Source organism: Engystomops pustulosus, chromosome 3 (genome assembly GCF_040894005.1).
Source record: "Engystomops pustulosus chromosome 3, aEngPut4.maternal, whole genome shotgun sequence".
Classification (NCBI taxonomy): domain Eukaryota; kingdom Metazoa; phylum Chordata; class Amphibia; order Anura; family Leptodactylidae; genus Engystomops; species Engystomops pustulosus.
Window position 1 is genome coordinate 2,652,729 of NC_092413.1, and position 19,160 is coordinate 2,671,888.

At 50.7% G+C, this 19,160-nt stretch overlaps 1 protein-coding gene across 5 annotated transcripts in view; it reads left to right on the forward strand.

Annotated features, from left to right (window-relative positions):
- DNAH8 (dynein axonemal heavy chain 8) overlaps window positions 1-19,160 on the forward strand; it is a 216,457-nt gene that overhangs the window by 139,268 nt on the left and 58,029 nt on the right. For all 5 annotated transcript variants that reach the window (XM_072139752.1, XM_072139756.1, XM_072139757.1 and 2 more), the window contains one exon: window positions 4,475-4,646. In XM_072139752.1, coding sequence (XP_071995853.1) covers window positions 4,475-4,646 — 172 coding nt within the window. The remainder of the gene's footprint in view (window positions 1-4,474; window positions 4,647-19,160) is intronic.

The window sequence follows — 19,160 nt, forward strand, 5'->3', positions numbered from 1 at the left end:
TAGAAGATAGGGATAAATCCCCCTCGGAATGGGTGGAGTCTGAAGGTATCGATGTATAGAAGATAGGGATAAATCCCCCTCGGAATGGGTGGAGTCTGAAGGTATCGATGTGGGTTCCCCACTCAATTCTCTCAGTCAGATCACAGCGTTTTTTTTTTCCTGAAGCAATAAATTCCACCAGTTTTTAAAATGTAAGAACTTCCTCCCATAGAAATGACTCCATGTACAATATAATAATGCACCCGCCCTCCCGGCAGCGCCTGGCACATAACCGGGAGGTAAGTAGTTCTTATTTGTCATAGTTTTGTATTCAGAGAAGAGCCGCTTCTTCTGGGCGATGAGCCAGTGTGTTCTCTGGAGGTCAGGTGTGGATGCTCCTCCATAGGATATTAATATGTATTGGATCTATGGGACAGAATTATAGCTATGCTGAGGTGGAGTCCAAGTCTACATCCCCTCTATACTGCTAATCAATGGATGCCAGGAAAGGACAAAGCTCTGCTATAATGCTGCCTAACGTTTACCTTGGGATTACAATGATTGACCTCCTAGGGGATTATATATATAATCTTCAGAAGGTGCAGGTCCTCCTGGGAGAGATACAGCTGCTATCGGAAGTCTTGTTTATTTGAAAAACTGTACAGCTCCAAACATGACATTCATTGTCACATTGTCAAGCCAGCCAATACATGTTACAATCTCCATTCCAAAGAGATCCAAGTGACAATTACGTAAACAAGGGAATATTATTATTACAACTGTTACATTCCAAGGTGTCATACTGTCGGACAAGCGTTGTTGATAAAAGGAACATCCTAGAACATAGAACAAACATTTTCAGAAGAGTGTTGTGTCCAGTCACTTAACGTATCAGTGTTTTCTGTCAGATGTAGCCGTTCAACAAGATGTGGTTATCACAGATGGCAATAATCACACCGGGGAGGGGGGTTATCTAGCGAGGAGGAGGACGCCATTGAGGGGTAATGTGTTAGAGAGGAGTCTCACCATTTCCCCCATATTTTATATAGAACTCACTCAAAAGGCGCTATAGCATTGACCAGGGACTACCATTGAGCGATCCTGGGTGGGGAAGAAATGGTGTTTCTCTAAGAAATATGCTTATATAGTGGAGCCTTAGCTCTTCATCTAGGATCCCAAATAAACAGACCTTTGGGTCAAGAGTCACTGGGTGTTCTGTAATTTCAGAAAGGACCGACATAACATCCTTCCAGAACACTTGAATTACAGGGCACTCCCAAATCATGTGCCAGAACCCACTGGGCATATACCTACACCTGTGGCATCCTGGGTCCAGCAGGCGGTCCCCCTTGTGTAGTATAATGGGGGTTAAGTAGCTTTGGTGGATAATATATAATTGAGTGACCTTGTTATTTGTAGGAGATACACATCTGTGTGACTCCAAAAGCTGTGCATGCTCCTCCTGGCCCCGGGAAGGGATTAGTGTCTTCCACTCCTCTAATGCTCGTTGTGGTTCAGATTGTGACTTGGCGCAGATTAAGTGAGAATAAATTGTATCAAACCACCTCATCGGCAGAAAGCCATGACTGCAGAAATGGTAATTGACCGGCTCGGTAATATAAATGAGGGTCGGGCAGAGCCATGCCGGCAAGGGACTAGGGTCTTTGTAGCTTGGCTACTCGGAGCTTTTATCTACATGAACCCCATATAAAGGGAATCATAAGGGATTCCAAGGAGGCGGAAAATGATTTAGAAATAGGAGGGAAGATATGGGTAGTGATGTATAGGCATTTAGGTTGGACAATCTTCCCAGCCACCGATAGGTAGTTTAGCCCACAGCTCAAATTTATCCCTTAATAAAGGCAATCATGGGGTCACATTCTTGTCCTGCATTGTAGTCAGGTCTGGGGATAAATGACTCCCAAGGTATTTGGAATGGGAAACCTCTCTCAGTCCTCCCTGGGATGCTGCGTCAGGCACCCGAGCTTGTGGCATGTGCATAACGCAGGACTTATCCCTGTTCATGCGCAGTCTCTATAGGGTACCAAAGTTACACGGCTCTAGGCAAAGACCGCTCTGAGTTCCACATGTAGAGTTAGAGGTCTTCAGCATAAAGTGCCAGACTATCCTCCATCCACCATGCTGGAACCCACTGCACACCCCATCCGCCCGGACCTGAACTGCAAGAGGCTCCACTGCCAGAGCAAATAACAGTGGTAAGAGAGGACTCCCATGACGAGTTCCCCTCTCAATTTGAAACCTGTCGGAGTGTTGCCCGTTCAAAGATCTGCTAGCGGTCGGGTTCTTGTAGATAATGGACACCCATTTGATAAAGGATGGGCCAAATCTACGAAGCGCCCCCAGCAGGAACGGCCATTCAAAGTCAAAGGCTTTGGCTTCATCCAGCAAGGCCAAAGCCCAATCCTACCACCTTTCCACTTGGATCTGCATAATGATCTGGGTTCAGATTATCTGCTACATCCAGGGATAAAACCGGACTGGTCTTTATGTATAAGCGCTGCAATTTATTTAGCCTGGAGGCTAATACCCTGGTAAGTATTTTATAGTCCACATTAAATAGCGAGATTGGCCTATAAGAACCCAAATCCTGGGGGTCCTTGTCAGGCTTTAGGAGGACCACTATGTTAGCATTGTAGAATGAGGCCCTCCCCTTTCAAAGGATGCCGGCAAAACCTTATGTAGTGCTGGTAATATTTCCTTTTGGTATTTGGAATATATTTCAAGGTGTAGGCTATCTGGGCCCAAGGCCTTTCACAGATCCCCCAGGGCCTCCTCAAGTTCCTCATTGAGGTGTAACCTGGGAAAGTTTACAAAGTGTAGTAGCAATGCACAGATCAGCTATTGGCTCAGCAGTCACATGCACAGACCAGCTATTGGCTCAGCAGTCACATGCGCAGACCAGCCATTGGCTCAGCAGTCACATGGGCAGACCAGCCATTGGCTCAGCAGTCACATGCTCAGACCAGCCATTGGCTCAGCAGTCACATGCTCAGACCAGCCATTGGCTCAGCAGTCACATGCTCAGACCAGCCATTGGCTCAGCAGTCACATGCTCAGACCAGCCATTGGCTCAGCAGTCACATGCGCAGACCAGCCATTGGCTCAGCAGTCACATGCGCAGACCAGCCATTGGCTCAGCAGTCACATGCGCAGACCAGCCATTGGCTCAGCAGTCACATGCGCAGACCAGCCATTGGCCCAGCAGTCACATGCGCAGACCAGCCATTGGCTCAGCAGTCACATGCGCTGAACAGCCATTGGCTCAGCAGTCACATGCACGGACCAGCCATTGGCTCAGCAGTCACATGCGCAGACTCTTGGTATTTGGAATATATTTCAAGGTGTAGGCTATCTGGGCCCAAGGCCTTTCACAGATCCCCCAGGGCCTCCTCAAGTTCCTCATTGAGGTGTAACCTGGGAAAGTTTACAAAGTGTAGTAGCAATGCACAGATCAGCTATTGGCTCAGCAGTCACATGCACAGACCAGCAATTGGCTCAGCAGTCACATGCGCAGACCAGCAATTGGCTCAGTAGTCACATGCACGGACCAGCCATTGGCTCAGCAGTCACATGCACGGACCAGCCATTGGCTCAGCAGTCACATGCTCAGACCAGCCATTGGCTCAGCAGTCACATGCTCAGACCAGCCATTGGCTCAGCAGTCACATGCTCAGACCAGCCATTGGCTCAGCAGTCACATGCGCAGACCAGCCATTGGCTCAGCAGTCACATGCGCAGACCAGCCATTGGCCCAGCAGTCACATGCGCAGACCAGCCATTGCCTCAGCAGTCACATGCGCTGAACAGCCATTGGCTCAGCAGTCACGTGCACGGACCAGCCATTGGCTCAGCAGTCACATGCTCAGACCAGCCATTGGCTCAGCAGTCACATGCACGGACCAGCCATTGGCTCAGCAGTCACATGCTCAGACCAGCCATTGGCTCAGCAGTCATATGCACAGACCAGCTATTGGCTCAGCAGTCACATGCGCAGACCAGCTATTGGCTCAGCAGTCACATGCTCAGACCAGCCATTGGCTCAGCAGTCACATGCGCAGACCAGCCATTGGCTCAGCAGTCACATGCGCAGACCAGCCATTGGCTCAGCAGTCACATGCGCAGACCAGCCATTGGCTCAGCAGTCACATGCGCAGACCAGCCATTGGCTCAGCAGTCACATGCGCAGACCAGCCATTGGCTCAGCAGTCACATGCGCTGAACAGCCATTGGCTCAGCAGTCACATGCACGGACCATCCATTGGCTCAGCAGTCACATGCGCAGACCAACCATTGGCTCAGCAGTCATATGCACGGACCAGCCATTGGCTCAGCAGTCACATGCACGGACCAGCCATGGTCAGGTATCATTGAAGATAAAGGAAATACTGATGCAATCAACTCACTACAAAATAAATATATACTTATACTTAAATATAGGTAAATAAGTGATGTTCTTGTATGTTCATTCTTCTAGCCTGGAAGGGGATGTCCTCATGGCCAGTGCTTTCCTCACTTACTGTGGACCTTTCAATCAGACATTCAGAGACCTCCTCCTAAAAGATGTGTGGGAAATGGAGATAAAAAGCAGGAACATCCGCATGTCTGAGGATCTAAGCGTTGTGTCCATGCTGGCAGACCAGACTATGGTAAGAGCATGTGTTCATGCTGAAGGACGGGACAATGGTAAGAGGATGTGGTGTAATTGCTGGAGAACGGGATAATGGTAAGAGGATGTGGCGTCCATGATGGAGAATGGGACAATGGTAAGAGAATGTGGTGTCCATGCTGGAGGAGATGATGGTAAGAGGATGTGGTGTCCATGCTGGAGGAGGAGATGATGGTAAGAGGATGTGGTGTCCATGCTGGAGGAGATGATGGTAAGAGGATGTGGTGTCCATGCTGAAGGAGATGATGGTAAGAGGATGTGGTGTCCATGCTGAAGGAGATGATGGTAAGAGGATGTGGTGTCCATGCTGGAGGAGGAGACAATGGTAAGAGGATGTGGTGTCCATGCTGGAGGAGATGATGGTAAGAGGATGTGGTGTACATGCTGAAGCACCGGACAATGGTAAGAGGATGTTGTGTCCATGCTGAAGGACCGGACAATGGTAAGAGGATGTGGTGTCCATGCTGAAGGACCGGACAATGGTAAGAGGATGTGGTGTCCATGCTGAAGGACCGGATAATGGTAAGATGATGTGGTGTCCATGCAGGAGGAGATAATGGTAAGAGGATGTGGTGTCCATGCTGGAGGAGATAATGGTAAGAGGATGTGGTGTCCATGCTGGAGGAGATAATGGTAAGAGGATGTGGTGTCCATGCTGAAGGACCAGACAATGGTAAGAGGATGTGGTGTACATGCTGGAGGAGATAATGGTAAGAGGATGTGGTGTCAATGCTGGAGGAGATGATGGTAAGAGGATGTGGTGTCCATGCTGGAGGACCAGACAATGGTAAGAGGATGTGGTGTCCATGCTGAAGGTCCAGACAATGGTAAGAGGATGTGGTGTCAATGCTGGAGGAGAGGACAATGGTAAGAGGATGTGGTGTCCATGCTGGAAGAGACCATGGTAAGAGGATGTGGTGTCCATGCTGGAGGAGGAGACAATGGTACAAGGATGCGGTGTTCATGCTGAAGGACCAGACAATGGTAAGAGGATGTGGTGTCCATGCTGAAGGACCAGACAATGGTAAGAGGATGTGGTGTCCATGCTGGAGGAGATGATGGTAAGAGGATGTGGTGTCCATGCTGGAGGAGATGATGGTAAGAGGATGTGGTGTCCATGCTGGAGGAGGTGATGGTAAGAGGATGTGGTGTCCATGCTGGAGGAGGAGATGATGGTAAGAGGATGTGGTGTCCATGCTGGAGGAGATGATGGTAAGAGGATGTGGTGTCCATGCTGGAGGAGATGATGGTAAGAGGATGTGGTGTCCATGCTGAAGAACAGGACAATAGTAAGAGTATGTGGTGTCCATGATAGAGAACGTGACAATGGTAAGAGGATGTGGTGTCCATGATAGAGAACGTGACAATGGTAAGAGGATGTGGTGTCCATGATAGAGAACATGACAATGGTAAGAGGATGTGGTGTCTATGCTGGAGGAGGAGATGATGGTAAGAGGATGTGGTGTCCATGCTGGAGGAGGAGATAATGGTAAGAGGATGTGGTGTCCATGCTGGAGGAGATGATGGTAAGAGGATGTGGTGTCCATGCTGGAGGAGGAGATGATGGTAATAGGATGTGGTGTCCATGCTGGAGGACAGGACAATGGTAAGAGGATGTGGTGTCCATGCTGGAGGAGATGATGGTAAGAGGATGTGGTGTCCATGCTGGAGGAGATGATGGTAAGAGGATGTGGTGTCCATGCTGGAGGAGATGATGGTAAGAGGATGTGGTGTCCATGCTGGAGGAGATAATGGTAAGAGGATGTGGTGTCCATGCTGGAGGAGATGATGGTAGGATATGGTGTCCAAGCTGGAGGAGATGGTGGTAAGAGGATGTGGTGTCCATGGTGGAGGAGATGATGGTAAGAGGATGTGGTGTCCATGCTGGAGGAGGAGATGATGGTAAGAGGATGTGGTGTCCATGCTGGAGGAGGAGACAATGGTAAGAGGATGTGGTGTCCATGCTGGAGGAGGAGATGATGGTAAGAGGATGTGGTGTCCATGCTGGTGGAGATGATGGTGTCACTGCTGGAGGAGGAGACAATGGTAAGAGGATGTGGTGTCCATGCTGGAGGACAGGACAATGGTAAGAGGATGTGGTGTCCATACTGGAGGACAGGACAATGGTAAGAGGATGTGGTGTCCATGCTGGAGGAGATGATGGTAAGAGGATTTGGTGTCCATGCTGGAGGAGGAGATGATGGTAAGAGGATGTGGTGTCCATGCTGGAGGAGATAATGGTAAGAGGATGTGGTGTCCATGCTGGAGGAGATAATGGTAAGAGGATGTGGTGTCCATGCTGGAGGAGATGATGGTAAGAGGATGTGGTGTCCATGCTGGAGGAGGAGATAATGGTAAGGATGTGGTGTCCATGCTGGAGGAGGAGACAATGGTAAGAGGATGTGGTGTCCATGCTGGAGGACAGGACAATGGTAAGAGGATATGGTGTCCATGCTGGAGGAGGAGATGATGGTAAGAGGATGTGGTGTCCATGCTGGAGGAGATGATGGTAAGAGGATGTGGTGTCCATGCTGGAGGAGGAGACAATGGTAAGAGGATGTGGTGTCCATGCTGGAGGAGATGATGGTAAGAGTTTGTGGTGTCCATGCTGGAGGAGATGATGGTAAGAGGATGTGGTGTCCATGCTGGAGGAGATAATGGTAAGAGGCTGTGGTGTCCATGCTGGAGGAGATGATGGTAAGAGGATGTGGTGTCCATGCTGGAGGACCAGACAATGGTAAGAGGATGTGGTGCCCATGCTGAAGCAGCGGACAATGGTAAGAGGATGTGGTGTCCATGCTGAAGGACCGGACAATGGTAAGAGGATGTGGTGTCCATGCTGGAAGAGACCATGGTAAGGGGATGTGGTGTCCATGCTGGAGGAGATGATGGTAAGAGGATGTGGTGTCCATGCTGGAGGAGATGATGGTAAGAGGATGTGGTGTCCATGCTGGAGGAGATGATGGTAAGAGGATGTGGTGTCAATGCTGGAGGAGAGGACAATGGTAAGAGGATGTGGTGTCCATGCTAGAGGAGATGGTGGTAAGAGGATGTGGTGTCCATGCTGGAGGAGATGGTGGTGAGAGGATGTGGTGTCCATGCTGGAGGAGATGATGGTAAGAGGATGTGGTGTCCATGCTGGAGGAGATGATGGTAAGAGGATGTGGTGTCCATGCTGGAGGAGATGATGGTAAGAGGATTTGGTGTCCATGCTGGAGGAGGAGATAATGGTAAGAGGATGTGGTGTCCATGCTGGAGGAGACAATGGTAAGAGGATGTGGTGTCCATGCTGGAGGAGATAATGGTAAGAGGATGTGGTGTCCATGCTGGAGGAGATAATGGTAAGAGGATGTGGTGTCCATGCTGGAGGAGATAATGGTAAGAGGATGTGGTGTCAATGCTGGAGGAGATGATTGTAAGAGGATGTGGTGTCCATGCTGGAGGAGATGATGGTAAGAGGATGTGGTGTCCTTGCTGGAGGAGGAGATGATGGTAAGAGGATGTGGTGTCCATGCTGGAGGAGATGATGGTAAGAGGATGTGGTGTCCATGCTGGAGGAGATGGTGGTGAGAGGATGTGGTGTCCATGCTGGAGGAGATGATGGTAAGAGGATGTGGTGTCCATGCTGGAGGAGATGATGGTAAGAGGATTTGGTGTCCATGCTGGAGGAGGAGATAATGGTAAGAGGATGTGGTGTCCATGCTGGAGGAGACAATGGTAAGAGGATGTGGTGTCCATGCTGGAGGAGATAATGGTAAGAGGATGTGGTGTCCATGCTGGAGGAGATAATGGTAAGAGGATGTGGTGTCCATGCTGGAGGAGATAATGGTAAGAGGATGTGGTGTCAATGCTGGAGGAGATGATTGTAAGAGGATGTGGTGTCCATGCTGGAGGAGATGATGGTAAGAGGATGTGGTGTCCTTGCTGGAGGAGGAGATGATGGTAAGAGGATGTGGTGTCCATGCTGGAGGAGATAATGGTAAGAGGATGTGGTGTCCAAGCAGGAGGAGATGATGGTAATAGGATGTGGTGTCCATGCTGGAGGACAGGACAATGGTAAGAGGATGTGGTGTCCATGCTGGAGGACAGGACAATGGTAAGAGGATGTGGTGTCCATGCTGGAGGAGATGATGGTAAGAGGATGTGGTGTCCATGCTGGTGGAGATGATGGTAAGTGGATGTTGTGCCCATGCTGGAGGAGGAGATGATGGTAAGAGGATGTGGTGTCCATGCTGGAGGAGATGATGGTAAGAGGATGTGGTGTCCATGCTGGTGGAGATGATGGTAAGAGGATGTGGTGTCCATCCTGGAGGAGATGATGGTAACAGGATGTGGTGTCCATGCTGGAGGAGATGATGGTAAGAGGATGTGGTGTCCATGCTGGAGGACAGGACAATGGTAAGAGGATGTGGTGTCCATGCTGGAGGACAGGACAATGGTAAGAGGATGTGGTTTCCATGCTGGTGGAGATGATGGTAAGAGGATGTGGTGTCCATGCTGGAGGAGATGATGGTAAGAGGATGTGGTGTCCATGCTGGAGGACAGGACAATGGTAAGAGGATGTGGTGTCCATGCTAGAGGAGGAGATGATGGTAAGAGGATGTGGTGTCCATGCTGGAGGAGATGGTGGTGAGAGGATGTGGTGTCTATGCTGGAGGAGATGATGGTAAGAGGATGTGGTGTCCATGCTGGTGGAGATGATGGTGTCCATGCTGGAGGAGGAGACAATGGTAAGAGGATGTGGTGTCCATGCTGGAGGACAGGACAATCGTAAGAGGATGTGGTGTCCATGCTGGAGGAGGAGACAATGGTAAGAGGATGTGGTGTCCATGCTGGAGGACAGGACAATGGTAAGAGGATGTGGTGTCCATGCTGGAGGAGATGATGGTAAGAGGATGTGGTGTCCATGTTGGAGGAGGAGATGATGGTAAGAGGATGTGGTGTCCATGTTGGAGGAGGAGATGATGGTAAGAGGATGTGGTGTCCATGCTGGAGGAGGAGATAATGGTAAGAGGATGTGGTGTCCATGCTGGAGGAGATGATGGTAAGAGGATGTGGTGTCCATGCTGGAGGACAGGACAATTGTAAGAGGATGTGGTGTCCATGCTGGAGGAGATGATGGTAAGAGGATGTGGTGTCCATGCTGGAGGAGATGATGGTAAGAGGATGTGGTGTCCATGCTGGAGGAGATGATGGTAAGAGGATGTGGTGTCCATGCTGGAGGAGATGATGGTAAGAGGATGTGGTGTCCATGCTGGAGGACAGGACAATGGTAAGAGGATGTGGTGTCCATGCTGGAGGAGATGATGGTAAGAGGATGTGTCCATGCTGGAGAAGATGATGGTAAGAGGATGTGGTGTCCATGCTGGAAGAGGAGATGATGGTAAGAGGATGTGGTGTCCATGCTGGAGGAGGAGATGATGGTAAGAGGATGTGGTGTCCATGCTGGAGGACAGGACAATGGTAAGAGGATGTGGTGTTCATGCTGGAGGAGGAGATGATGGTAAGAGGATGTGGTGTCCATTCTGGTGGACAGGACAATGGTAAGAGGATGTGGTGTTCATGCTGGAGGAGGAGATGATGGTAAGAGGATGTGGTGTCCATGCTGGAGCACAGGACAATGGTAAGAGGATGTGGTGTCCATGCTGGAGGAGGAGATGATGGTAAGAGGATGTGGTGTCCATGCTGGAGGAGATGATGGTAAGAGGATGTGGTGTCCATGCTGGTGGAGATGATGGTAAGAGGATGTGGTGTCCATGCTGGTGGAGATGATGGTAAGAGGATGTGGTGTCCATGCTGGAGGAGATGATGGTAAGAGGATGTGGTGTCCATGCTGGAGGAGGAGATGATGGTAAGAGGATGTGGTGTCCATGCTGGAGGAGATGATGGTAAGAGGATGTGGTGTCCATGCTGGAGGAGGAGATGATGGTAAGAGGATGTGGTGTCCATGCTGGAGGAGATGATGGTAAGAGGATGTGGTGTCCATGCTGGTGGAGATGATGGTGTCCATGCTGGAGGAGATGATGGTAAGAGGATGTGGTGTCCATGCTGGAGGAGGAGATAATGGTAAGAGGATGTGGTGTCCATGCTGGAGGAGATGATGGTAAGAGGATGTGGTGTCCATGCTGGTGGAGATGATGGTGTCACTGCTGGAGGAGGAGACAATGGTAAGAGGATGTGGTGTCCATGCTGGAGGACAGGACAATGGTAAGAGGATGTGGTGTCCATGCTGGAGGAGGAGATGATGGTAAGAGGATGTGGTGTCCATGCTGGAGGAGAAGATAATGGTAAGAGGATGTGGTGTCCATGCTGGAGGAGGAGATGATGGTAATAGGATGTGGTGTCCATGCTGGAGGAGATGATGGTAAGAGGATGTGGTGTCCATGCTGGAGGACAGGACAATGGTAAGAGGATGTGGTGTCCATGCTGGAGGAGATGATGGTAAGAGGATGTGGTGTCCATGCTGGAGGAGGAGATGATGGTAAGAGTATGTGGTGTCCATGCTGGAGGACAGGACAATGGTAAGAGGATGTGGTGTTCATGCTGGAGGAGGAGATGATGGTAAGAGGATGTGGTATCCATGCTGGTGGACAGGACAATGGTAAGAGGATGTGGTGTTCATGCTGGAGGAGGAGATGATGGTAAGAGGATGTGGTATCCATGCTGGTGGACAGGACAATGGTAAGAGGATGTGGTGTTCATGCTGGAGGAGGAGATGATGGTAAGAGGATGTGGTCTCCATGCTGGAGGAGGAGATAATGGTAAGAGGATGTGGTGTCCATGCTGGAGGAGGAGATGATGGTAAGAGGATGTGGTGTCCATGCTGGAGGAGGAGATGATGGTAATAGGATGTGGTGTCCTTGCTGGAGGAGGAGATAATGGTAAGAGGATGTGGTGTCCATGCTGGAGGAGGAGATGATGGTAAGAGGATGTGGTGTCCATGCTGGAGGAGATGATGGTAAGAGGATGTGGTGTCCATGCTGGAGGAGGAGATGGTAATAGGATGTGGTGTCCATGCTGGAGGAGGAGATGGTAATAGGATGTGGTGTCCATGCTGGAGGAGATGATGGTAAGAGGATGTGGTTTCCATGCTGGAGGAGATGATGGTATGAGGATGTGGTGTCCATGCTGGAGGAGGAGATGATGGTAAGAGGATGTGGTGTCCATGCTGGAGGAGATGATGGTATGAGGATGTGGTGTCCATGCTGGAGGAGATGATGGTAAGAGGATGTGGTGTCCATGCTGGAGGAGATGATGGTAAGAGGATGTGGTGTCCATGCTGGAGGAGATAATGGTAAGAGGATGTGGTGTCCATGCTGGAGGAGATGGTGGTAAGAGGATGTGGTGTCCATGCTGGAGGAGATAATGGTAAGAGGATGTGGTGTCCATGCTGGAGGAGGAGATAATGGTAAGAGGATGTGGTGTCCATGCTGGAGGAGGAGATGATGGTAATAGGATGTGGTGTCCATGCCGGAGGAGATGATGGTAAGAGGATGTGGTGTCCATGCTGGAGGACAGGACAATGGTAAGAGGATGTGGTGTCCATGCTGGAGGAGATGATGGTAAGAGGATGTGGTGTCCATGCTGGAGTAGATGATGGTAAGAGGATGTGGTGTCCATGCTGGAGGACAGGACAATGGTAAGAGGATGTGGTTTTCATGCTGGAGGAGGAGATGATGGTAAGAGGATGTGGTGTCCATGCTGGAGGAGATGATGGTAAGAGGATGTGGTGTCCATGCTGGAGGAGATAATGGTAAGAGGATGTGGTGTCCATGCTGGAGGACAGGACAATGGTAAGAGGATGTGGTGTCCATGCTGGTGGACAGGACAATGGTAAGAGGATGTGGTGTTCATGCTGGAGGAGGAGATGATGGTAAGAGGATGGGGTGTCCATGCTGGAGGACAGGACAATGGTAAGAGGATGTGGTTTTCATGCTGGAGGAGGAGATGATGGTAAGAGGATGTGGTGTCCATGCTGGTGGACAGGACAATGGTAAGAGGATGTGGTGTTCATGCTGGAGGAGGAGATGATGGTAAGAGGATGTGGTGTCCATGCTGGAGGACAGGACAATGGTAAGAGGATGTGGTGTCCATGCTGGAGGAGGAGATGATGGTAAGAGGATGTGGTGTCCATGCTGGAGGACAGGACAATGGTAAGAGGATGTGGTGTCCATGCTGGAGGAGATGATGGTAAGAGGATGTGGTGTCCATGCTGGAGGAAATGATGGTAAGAGGATGTGGTGTCCATGCTGGAGAAGATGATGGTAAGAGGATGTGGTGTCCATGCTGGAGGAGGAGATGATGGTAAGAGGATGTGGTGTCCATGCTGGAGGAGGAGATGATGGTAATAGGATGTGGTGTCCATGCTGGAGGAGATGATGGTAAGAGGATGTGGTGTCCATGCTGGAGGACAGGACAATGGTAAGAGGATGTGGTGTTCATGCTGGAGGAGGAGATGATGGTAAGAGGATGTGGTGTCCATGCTGGAGGACAGGACAATGGTAAGAGGATGTGGTGTCCATGCTGGAGGAGGAGATGATGGTAAGAGGATGTGGTGTCCATGCTGTAGGAGATGATGGTAAGAGGATGTGGTGTCCATGCTGGTGGAGATGATGGTAAGAGGATGTGGTGTCCATGCTGGAGGAGATGATGGTAAGAGGATGTGGTGTCCATGCTGGAGGAGGAGATGATGGTAAGAGGATGTGGTCTCCATGCTTTAGGAGATGATGGTAAGAGGATGTGGTGTCCATGCTAGAGGAGGAGATGATGGTAAGAGGATGTGGTGTCCATGCTGGAGGAGATGATGGTAAGAGGATGTGGTGTCCATGCTGGAGGAGGAGATGATGGTAATAGGATGTGGTGTCCATGCTGGAGGAGATGATGGTAAGAGGATGTGGTGTCCATGCTGGAGGACAGGACAATGGTCAGAGGATGTGGTGTCCATGCTGGAGGAGATGATGGTAAGAGGATGTGGTGTCCATGCTGGAGGAGATGATGGTAAGAGGATGTGGTGTCCATGCTGGAGGAGGAGATGATGGTAAGAGGATGTGGTGTCCATGCTGGAGGAGATGATGGTAAGAGGATGTGGTGTCCATGCTGGAGGAGATGATGGTAAGAGGATGTGGTGTCCATGCTGGAGGAGGAGATGATGGTAATAGGATGTGGTGTCCATGCTGGAGGAGATGATGGTAAGAGGATGTGGTGTCCATGCTGGAGGAGATGATGGTAAAAGGATGTGGTGTCCATGCTGGAGGACAGGACAATGGTAAGAGGATGTGGTGTCCATGCTGGAGGAGGAGATGATGGTAAGAGGATGTGGTGTCCATGCTGGAGGAGGAGATGATGGTGAGAGGATGTGGTGTCCATGCTGGAGGAGGAGATGATGGTAAGAGGATGTGGTGTCCATGCTGGAGGAGGAGATGATGGTAAGAGGATGTGGTCTCCATGCTGGAGGAGATGATGGTAAGAGGATGTGGTGTCCATGCTGGAGGAGATGATGGTAAGAGGATGTGGTGTCCATGCTGGAGGAGATGATGGTAAGAGGATGTGGTGTCCATGCTGGTGGAGATGATGGTAAGAGGATGTGGTCTCCATGCTGGAGGAGATGATGGTAAGAGGATGTGGTGTCCATGCTGGAGGAGATGATGGTAAGAGGATGTGGTGTCCATGCTGGAGGAGGAGATGATGGTAAGAGGATGTGGTGTCCATGCTGAAGGAGATGATGGTAAGAGGATGTGGTGTCCATGCTGGAGGAGATGATGGTAAGAGGATGTGGTGTCCATGCTGGAGGAGGAGATGATGGTAAGAGGATGTGGTGTCCATGCTGGAGGAGATGATGGTAAGAGGATGTGGTGTCCATGCTGGAGGAGGAGATGATGGTAAGAGGATGTGGTGTCCATGCTGGAGGAGATGATGGTAAGAGGATGTGGTGTCCATGCTGGAGGAGGAGATGATGGTAAGAGGATGTGGTGTCCATGCTGGAGGAGATGATGGTAAGAGGATGTGGTGTCCATGCTGGAGGAGATGATGGTAAGAGGATGTGGTGTCCATGCTGGAGGAGATGATGGTAAGAGGATGTGGTGTCCATGCTGGAGGAGGAGATGATGGTAAGAGGATGTGGTGTCCATGCTGGAGGAGGAGATGATGGTAAGAGGATGTGGTGTCCATGCTGGAGGAGGAGATGATGGTGAGAGGATGTGGTGTCCATGCTGGAGGAGGAGATGATGGTAAGAGGATGTGGTGTCCATGCTGGAGGAGGAGATTATGGTAAGAGGATGTGGTCTCCATGCTGGAGGATCAGACTGCGGTGGGAAATGATTATCGGGAGCTGATGTGTTTCCTCTGATCATTCTGCATATGACAGGCAGGGGGCAGTATAGCATCGGCCTCTGTGCTGGGACACTGCTGTATCTTCAGGTCTCCTCTGTAATTTATATATAGATGATGGGATGTCACGCTCCAGATAATACACTTACGTTATTCACTGTGTGGGTTGTGTGATGGCCATTACTTGTACAGCGACAGTCCTGCCCCTGGAGAAAATGTTAACCCTGTAGAGTCTTATCTCCAATTATAGGAAGCAAATATCTAATCCTCACTCTTATAGGAGGATTCTTACTAGTGCAAAGAATATACAGTTACTTATAGATTTATCACGTTATCCCAACACCACATGTACTCTATCATGTGACCTCCGCTCTGTAATCACTTTATGCTGCAGGTTATGTGATACGTCCTGTGTAGTGTATGATAGGAAGCTGTTATCATCTATGTCTATAGGAGGTGCGCTGCAGCCTCTCCTGGGCCTTGTCGCACAGCCTGTGATTACACAGCAGCCTCCTGCACAGTGTGATTACACAGCAGCCTTCATGGCACAGGTGATTACACAGCAGCCTCCTGCACAGTGTGATTACACAGCAGCCTTCATGACACAGGTGATTACACAGCAGCCTCCTGCACAGTGTGATTACACAGCAGCCTTCATGACACAGGTGATTACACAGCAGCCTCCTGCACAGTGTGATTACACAGCAGCCTCCTGCACAGTGTGATTACACAGCAGCCTCCTGCACAGTGTGATTACACAGCAGCCTCCTGCACAGTGTGATTACACAGCAGCCTCCCGCACAGTGTGATTACACAGCAGCCTCCCGCACAGTGTGATTACACAGCAGCCTTCCGCACAGTGTGATTACACAGCAGCCTCCCGCACAGTGTGATTACACAGCAGCCTCCTGCACAGTGTGATTACACAGCAACCTTCACGGCACAGGTGATTACACAGCAGCCTCCTGCACAGTGTGATTACATAGCAGCCTCCTGCACAGTGTGATTACACAGCAGCCTCCTGCACAGTGTGATTACACAGCAGCCTCCTGCACAGTGTGATTACACAGCAGCTTCCTGCACAGTGTGATTACACAGCAGCTTCCTGCACAGTGTGATTACACAGCAGCCTCCTGCACAGTGTGATTGCACAGCAGCCTCCTGCACAGTGTGATTTCACAGCAGCCTCCTGCACAGTGTGATTACACAGCAGCCTTCATGGCACAGGTGATTACACAGCAGCCTCCTGGACAGTGTGATTACACAGCAGCCTTCATGGCACAGTGTGATTACAAAGCAGCCTCCTGCACAGTGTGATTACACAGCAGCCTCCTGGACAGTGTGATTACACAGCAGCCTTCATGGCACAGTGTGATTACAAAGCAGCCTCCTGCACAGTGTGATTACGCAGCAGCATTCATGGCACAGGTGTTTACACAGCAGCCTCCTGCACAGTGTGATTGCACAGCAGCCTCCTGCACAGTGTGATTACACAGCATCCCCCTGCACAGTGTGATTGCACAGCAGCCTTCTGCACAGTGTGATTACACAGCAGCCTTCATGGCACATGTGATTACACAGCAGCCTCCTGCACAGTGTGATTACACAGCAGCCTCCTGCACAGTGTGATTACACAGCAGCCTACTGGACAGTGTGATTACACAGCAGCCTTCATGGCACAGGTGATTACACAGCAGCCTCCTGCACAGTGTGATTACACAGCAGCCTCCTGCACAGTGTGATTACGCAGCAGCATTCATGGCACAGGTGTTTACACAGCAGCCTTCCACACAGTGTGATTACACAGCAGCCTCCTGCACAGTGTGATTACACAGCAGCCTCCTGCACAGTGTGATTACACAGCAGCCCCCTGCACAGTGTGATTGCACAGCAGCCTCCTGCACAGTGTGATTACACAGCAGCCTTCATGGCACAGGTGATTACACAGCAGCCTCCTGCACAGTGTGATTACACAGCAGCCTTCATGGCACAGGTGATTACACAGCAGCCTCCTGCACAGTGTGATTACACAGCAGCCTCCTGGACAGTGTGATTACACAGCAGCCTTCATGGCACAGGTGATTACACAGCAGCCTCCTGCACAGTGTGATTACACAGCAGCCTCCTGCACAGTGTGATTACACAGCAGCCTTCATGGCACAGGTGATTACACAGCAGCCTCCTGCACAGTGTGATTACACAGCAGCCTCCTGCACAGTGTGATTACACAGCAGCCTCCTGCACAGTGTGATTACACAGCAGCTTCCTGCACAGTGTGATTACACAGCAGCTTCTTGCACAGTGTGATTACACAGCAGCCTCCTGCACAGTGTGATTGCACAGCAGCCTCCTGCACAGTGTGATTTCACAGCAGCCTCCTGCACAGTGTGATTACACAGCAGCCTTCATGGCACAGGTGATTACACAGCAGCCTCCTGGACAGTGTGATTACACAGCAGCCTTCATGGCACAGTGTGATTACAAAGCAGCCTCCTGCACAGTGTGATTACACAGCAGCCTCCTGGACAGTGTGATTACACAGCAGCCTTCATGGCACGGTGTGATTACACAGCAGCCTCCTGCACAGTGTGATTACGCAGCAGCATTCATGGCACAGGTGTTTACACAGCAGCCTCCTGCACAGTGTGATTGCACAGCAGCCTCCTGCACAGTGTGATTACACAGCATCCCCCTGCACAGTGTGATTGCACAGCAGCCTCCTGCACAGTGTGATTACACAGCAGCCTTCATGGCACAGGTGATTATACAGCAGCCTCCTGCACAGTGTGATTACACAGCAGCCTTCATGGCACATGTGATTACACAGCAGCCTCCTGCACAGTGTGATTACACAGCAGCCTCCTGCACAGTGTGATTACACAGCAGCCTCCTGGACAGTGTGATTACACAGCAGCCTTCATGGCACAGGTGATTACACAGCAGCCTCCTGCACAGTGTGATTACACAGCAGCCTCCTGCACAGTGTGATTACGCAGCAGCATTCATGGCACAGGTGTTTACACAGCAGCCTTCCGCACAGTGTGATTACACAGCAGCCTCCTGCACAGTGTGATTACACAGCAGCCTCCTGCACAGTGTGATTACACAGCAGCCCCCTGCACAGTGTGATTGCACAGCAGCCTCCTGCACAGTGTGATTACACAGCAGCCTTCATGGCACAGGTGATTACACAGCAGCCTCCTGCACAGTGTGATTACACAGCAGCCTTTATGGCACAGGTGATTACACAGCAGCCTCCTGCACAGTGTGATTACACAGCAGCCTCCTGGACAGTGTGATTACACAGCAGCCTTCATGGCACAGGTGATTACACAGCAGCCTCCTGCACAGTGTGATTACACAGCAGCCTCCTGCACAGTGTGATTACACAGCAGCCTTCATGGCACAGGTGATTACACAGCAGCCTCCTGCACAGTGTGATTACACAGCAGCCTCCTGCACAGTGTGATTACACAGCAGCCTTCATGGCACATGTGATTACACAGCAGCCTCCTGCACAGTGTGATTACACAGCAGCCTCCTGCACAGTGTGATTACACAGCAGCCTACTGGACAGTGTGATTACACAGCAGCCTTCATGGCACAGGTGATTACACAGCAGCCTCCTGCACAGTGTGATTACACAGCAGCCTCCTGCACAGTGTGATTACGCAGCAGCATTCATGGCACAGGTGTTTACACAGCAGCCTTCCACACAGTGTGATTACACAGCAGCCTCCTGCACAGTGTGATTACACAGCAGCCTCCTGCACAGTGTGATTACACAGCAGCCCCCTGCACAGTGTGATTGCACAGCAGCCTCCTGCACAGTGTGATTACACAGCAGCCTTCATGGCACAGGTGATTACACAGCAGCCTCCTGCACAGTGTGATTACACAGCAGCCTTCATGGCACAGGTGATTACACAGCAGCCTCCTGCACAGTGTGATTACACAGCAGCCTCCTGGACAGTGTGATTACACAGCAGCCTTCATGGCACAGGTGATTACACAGCAGCCTCCTGCACAGTGTGATTACACAGCAGCCTCCTGCACAGTGTGATTACACAGCAGCCTTCATGGCACAGGTGATTACACAGCAGCCTCCTGCACAGTGTGATTACACAGCAGCCTCCTGCACAGTGTGATTACACAGCAGCCTCCTGCA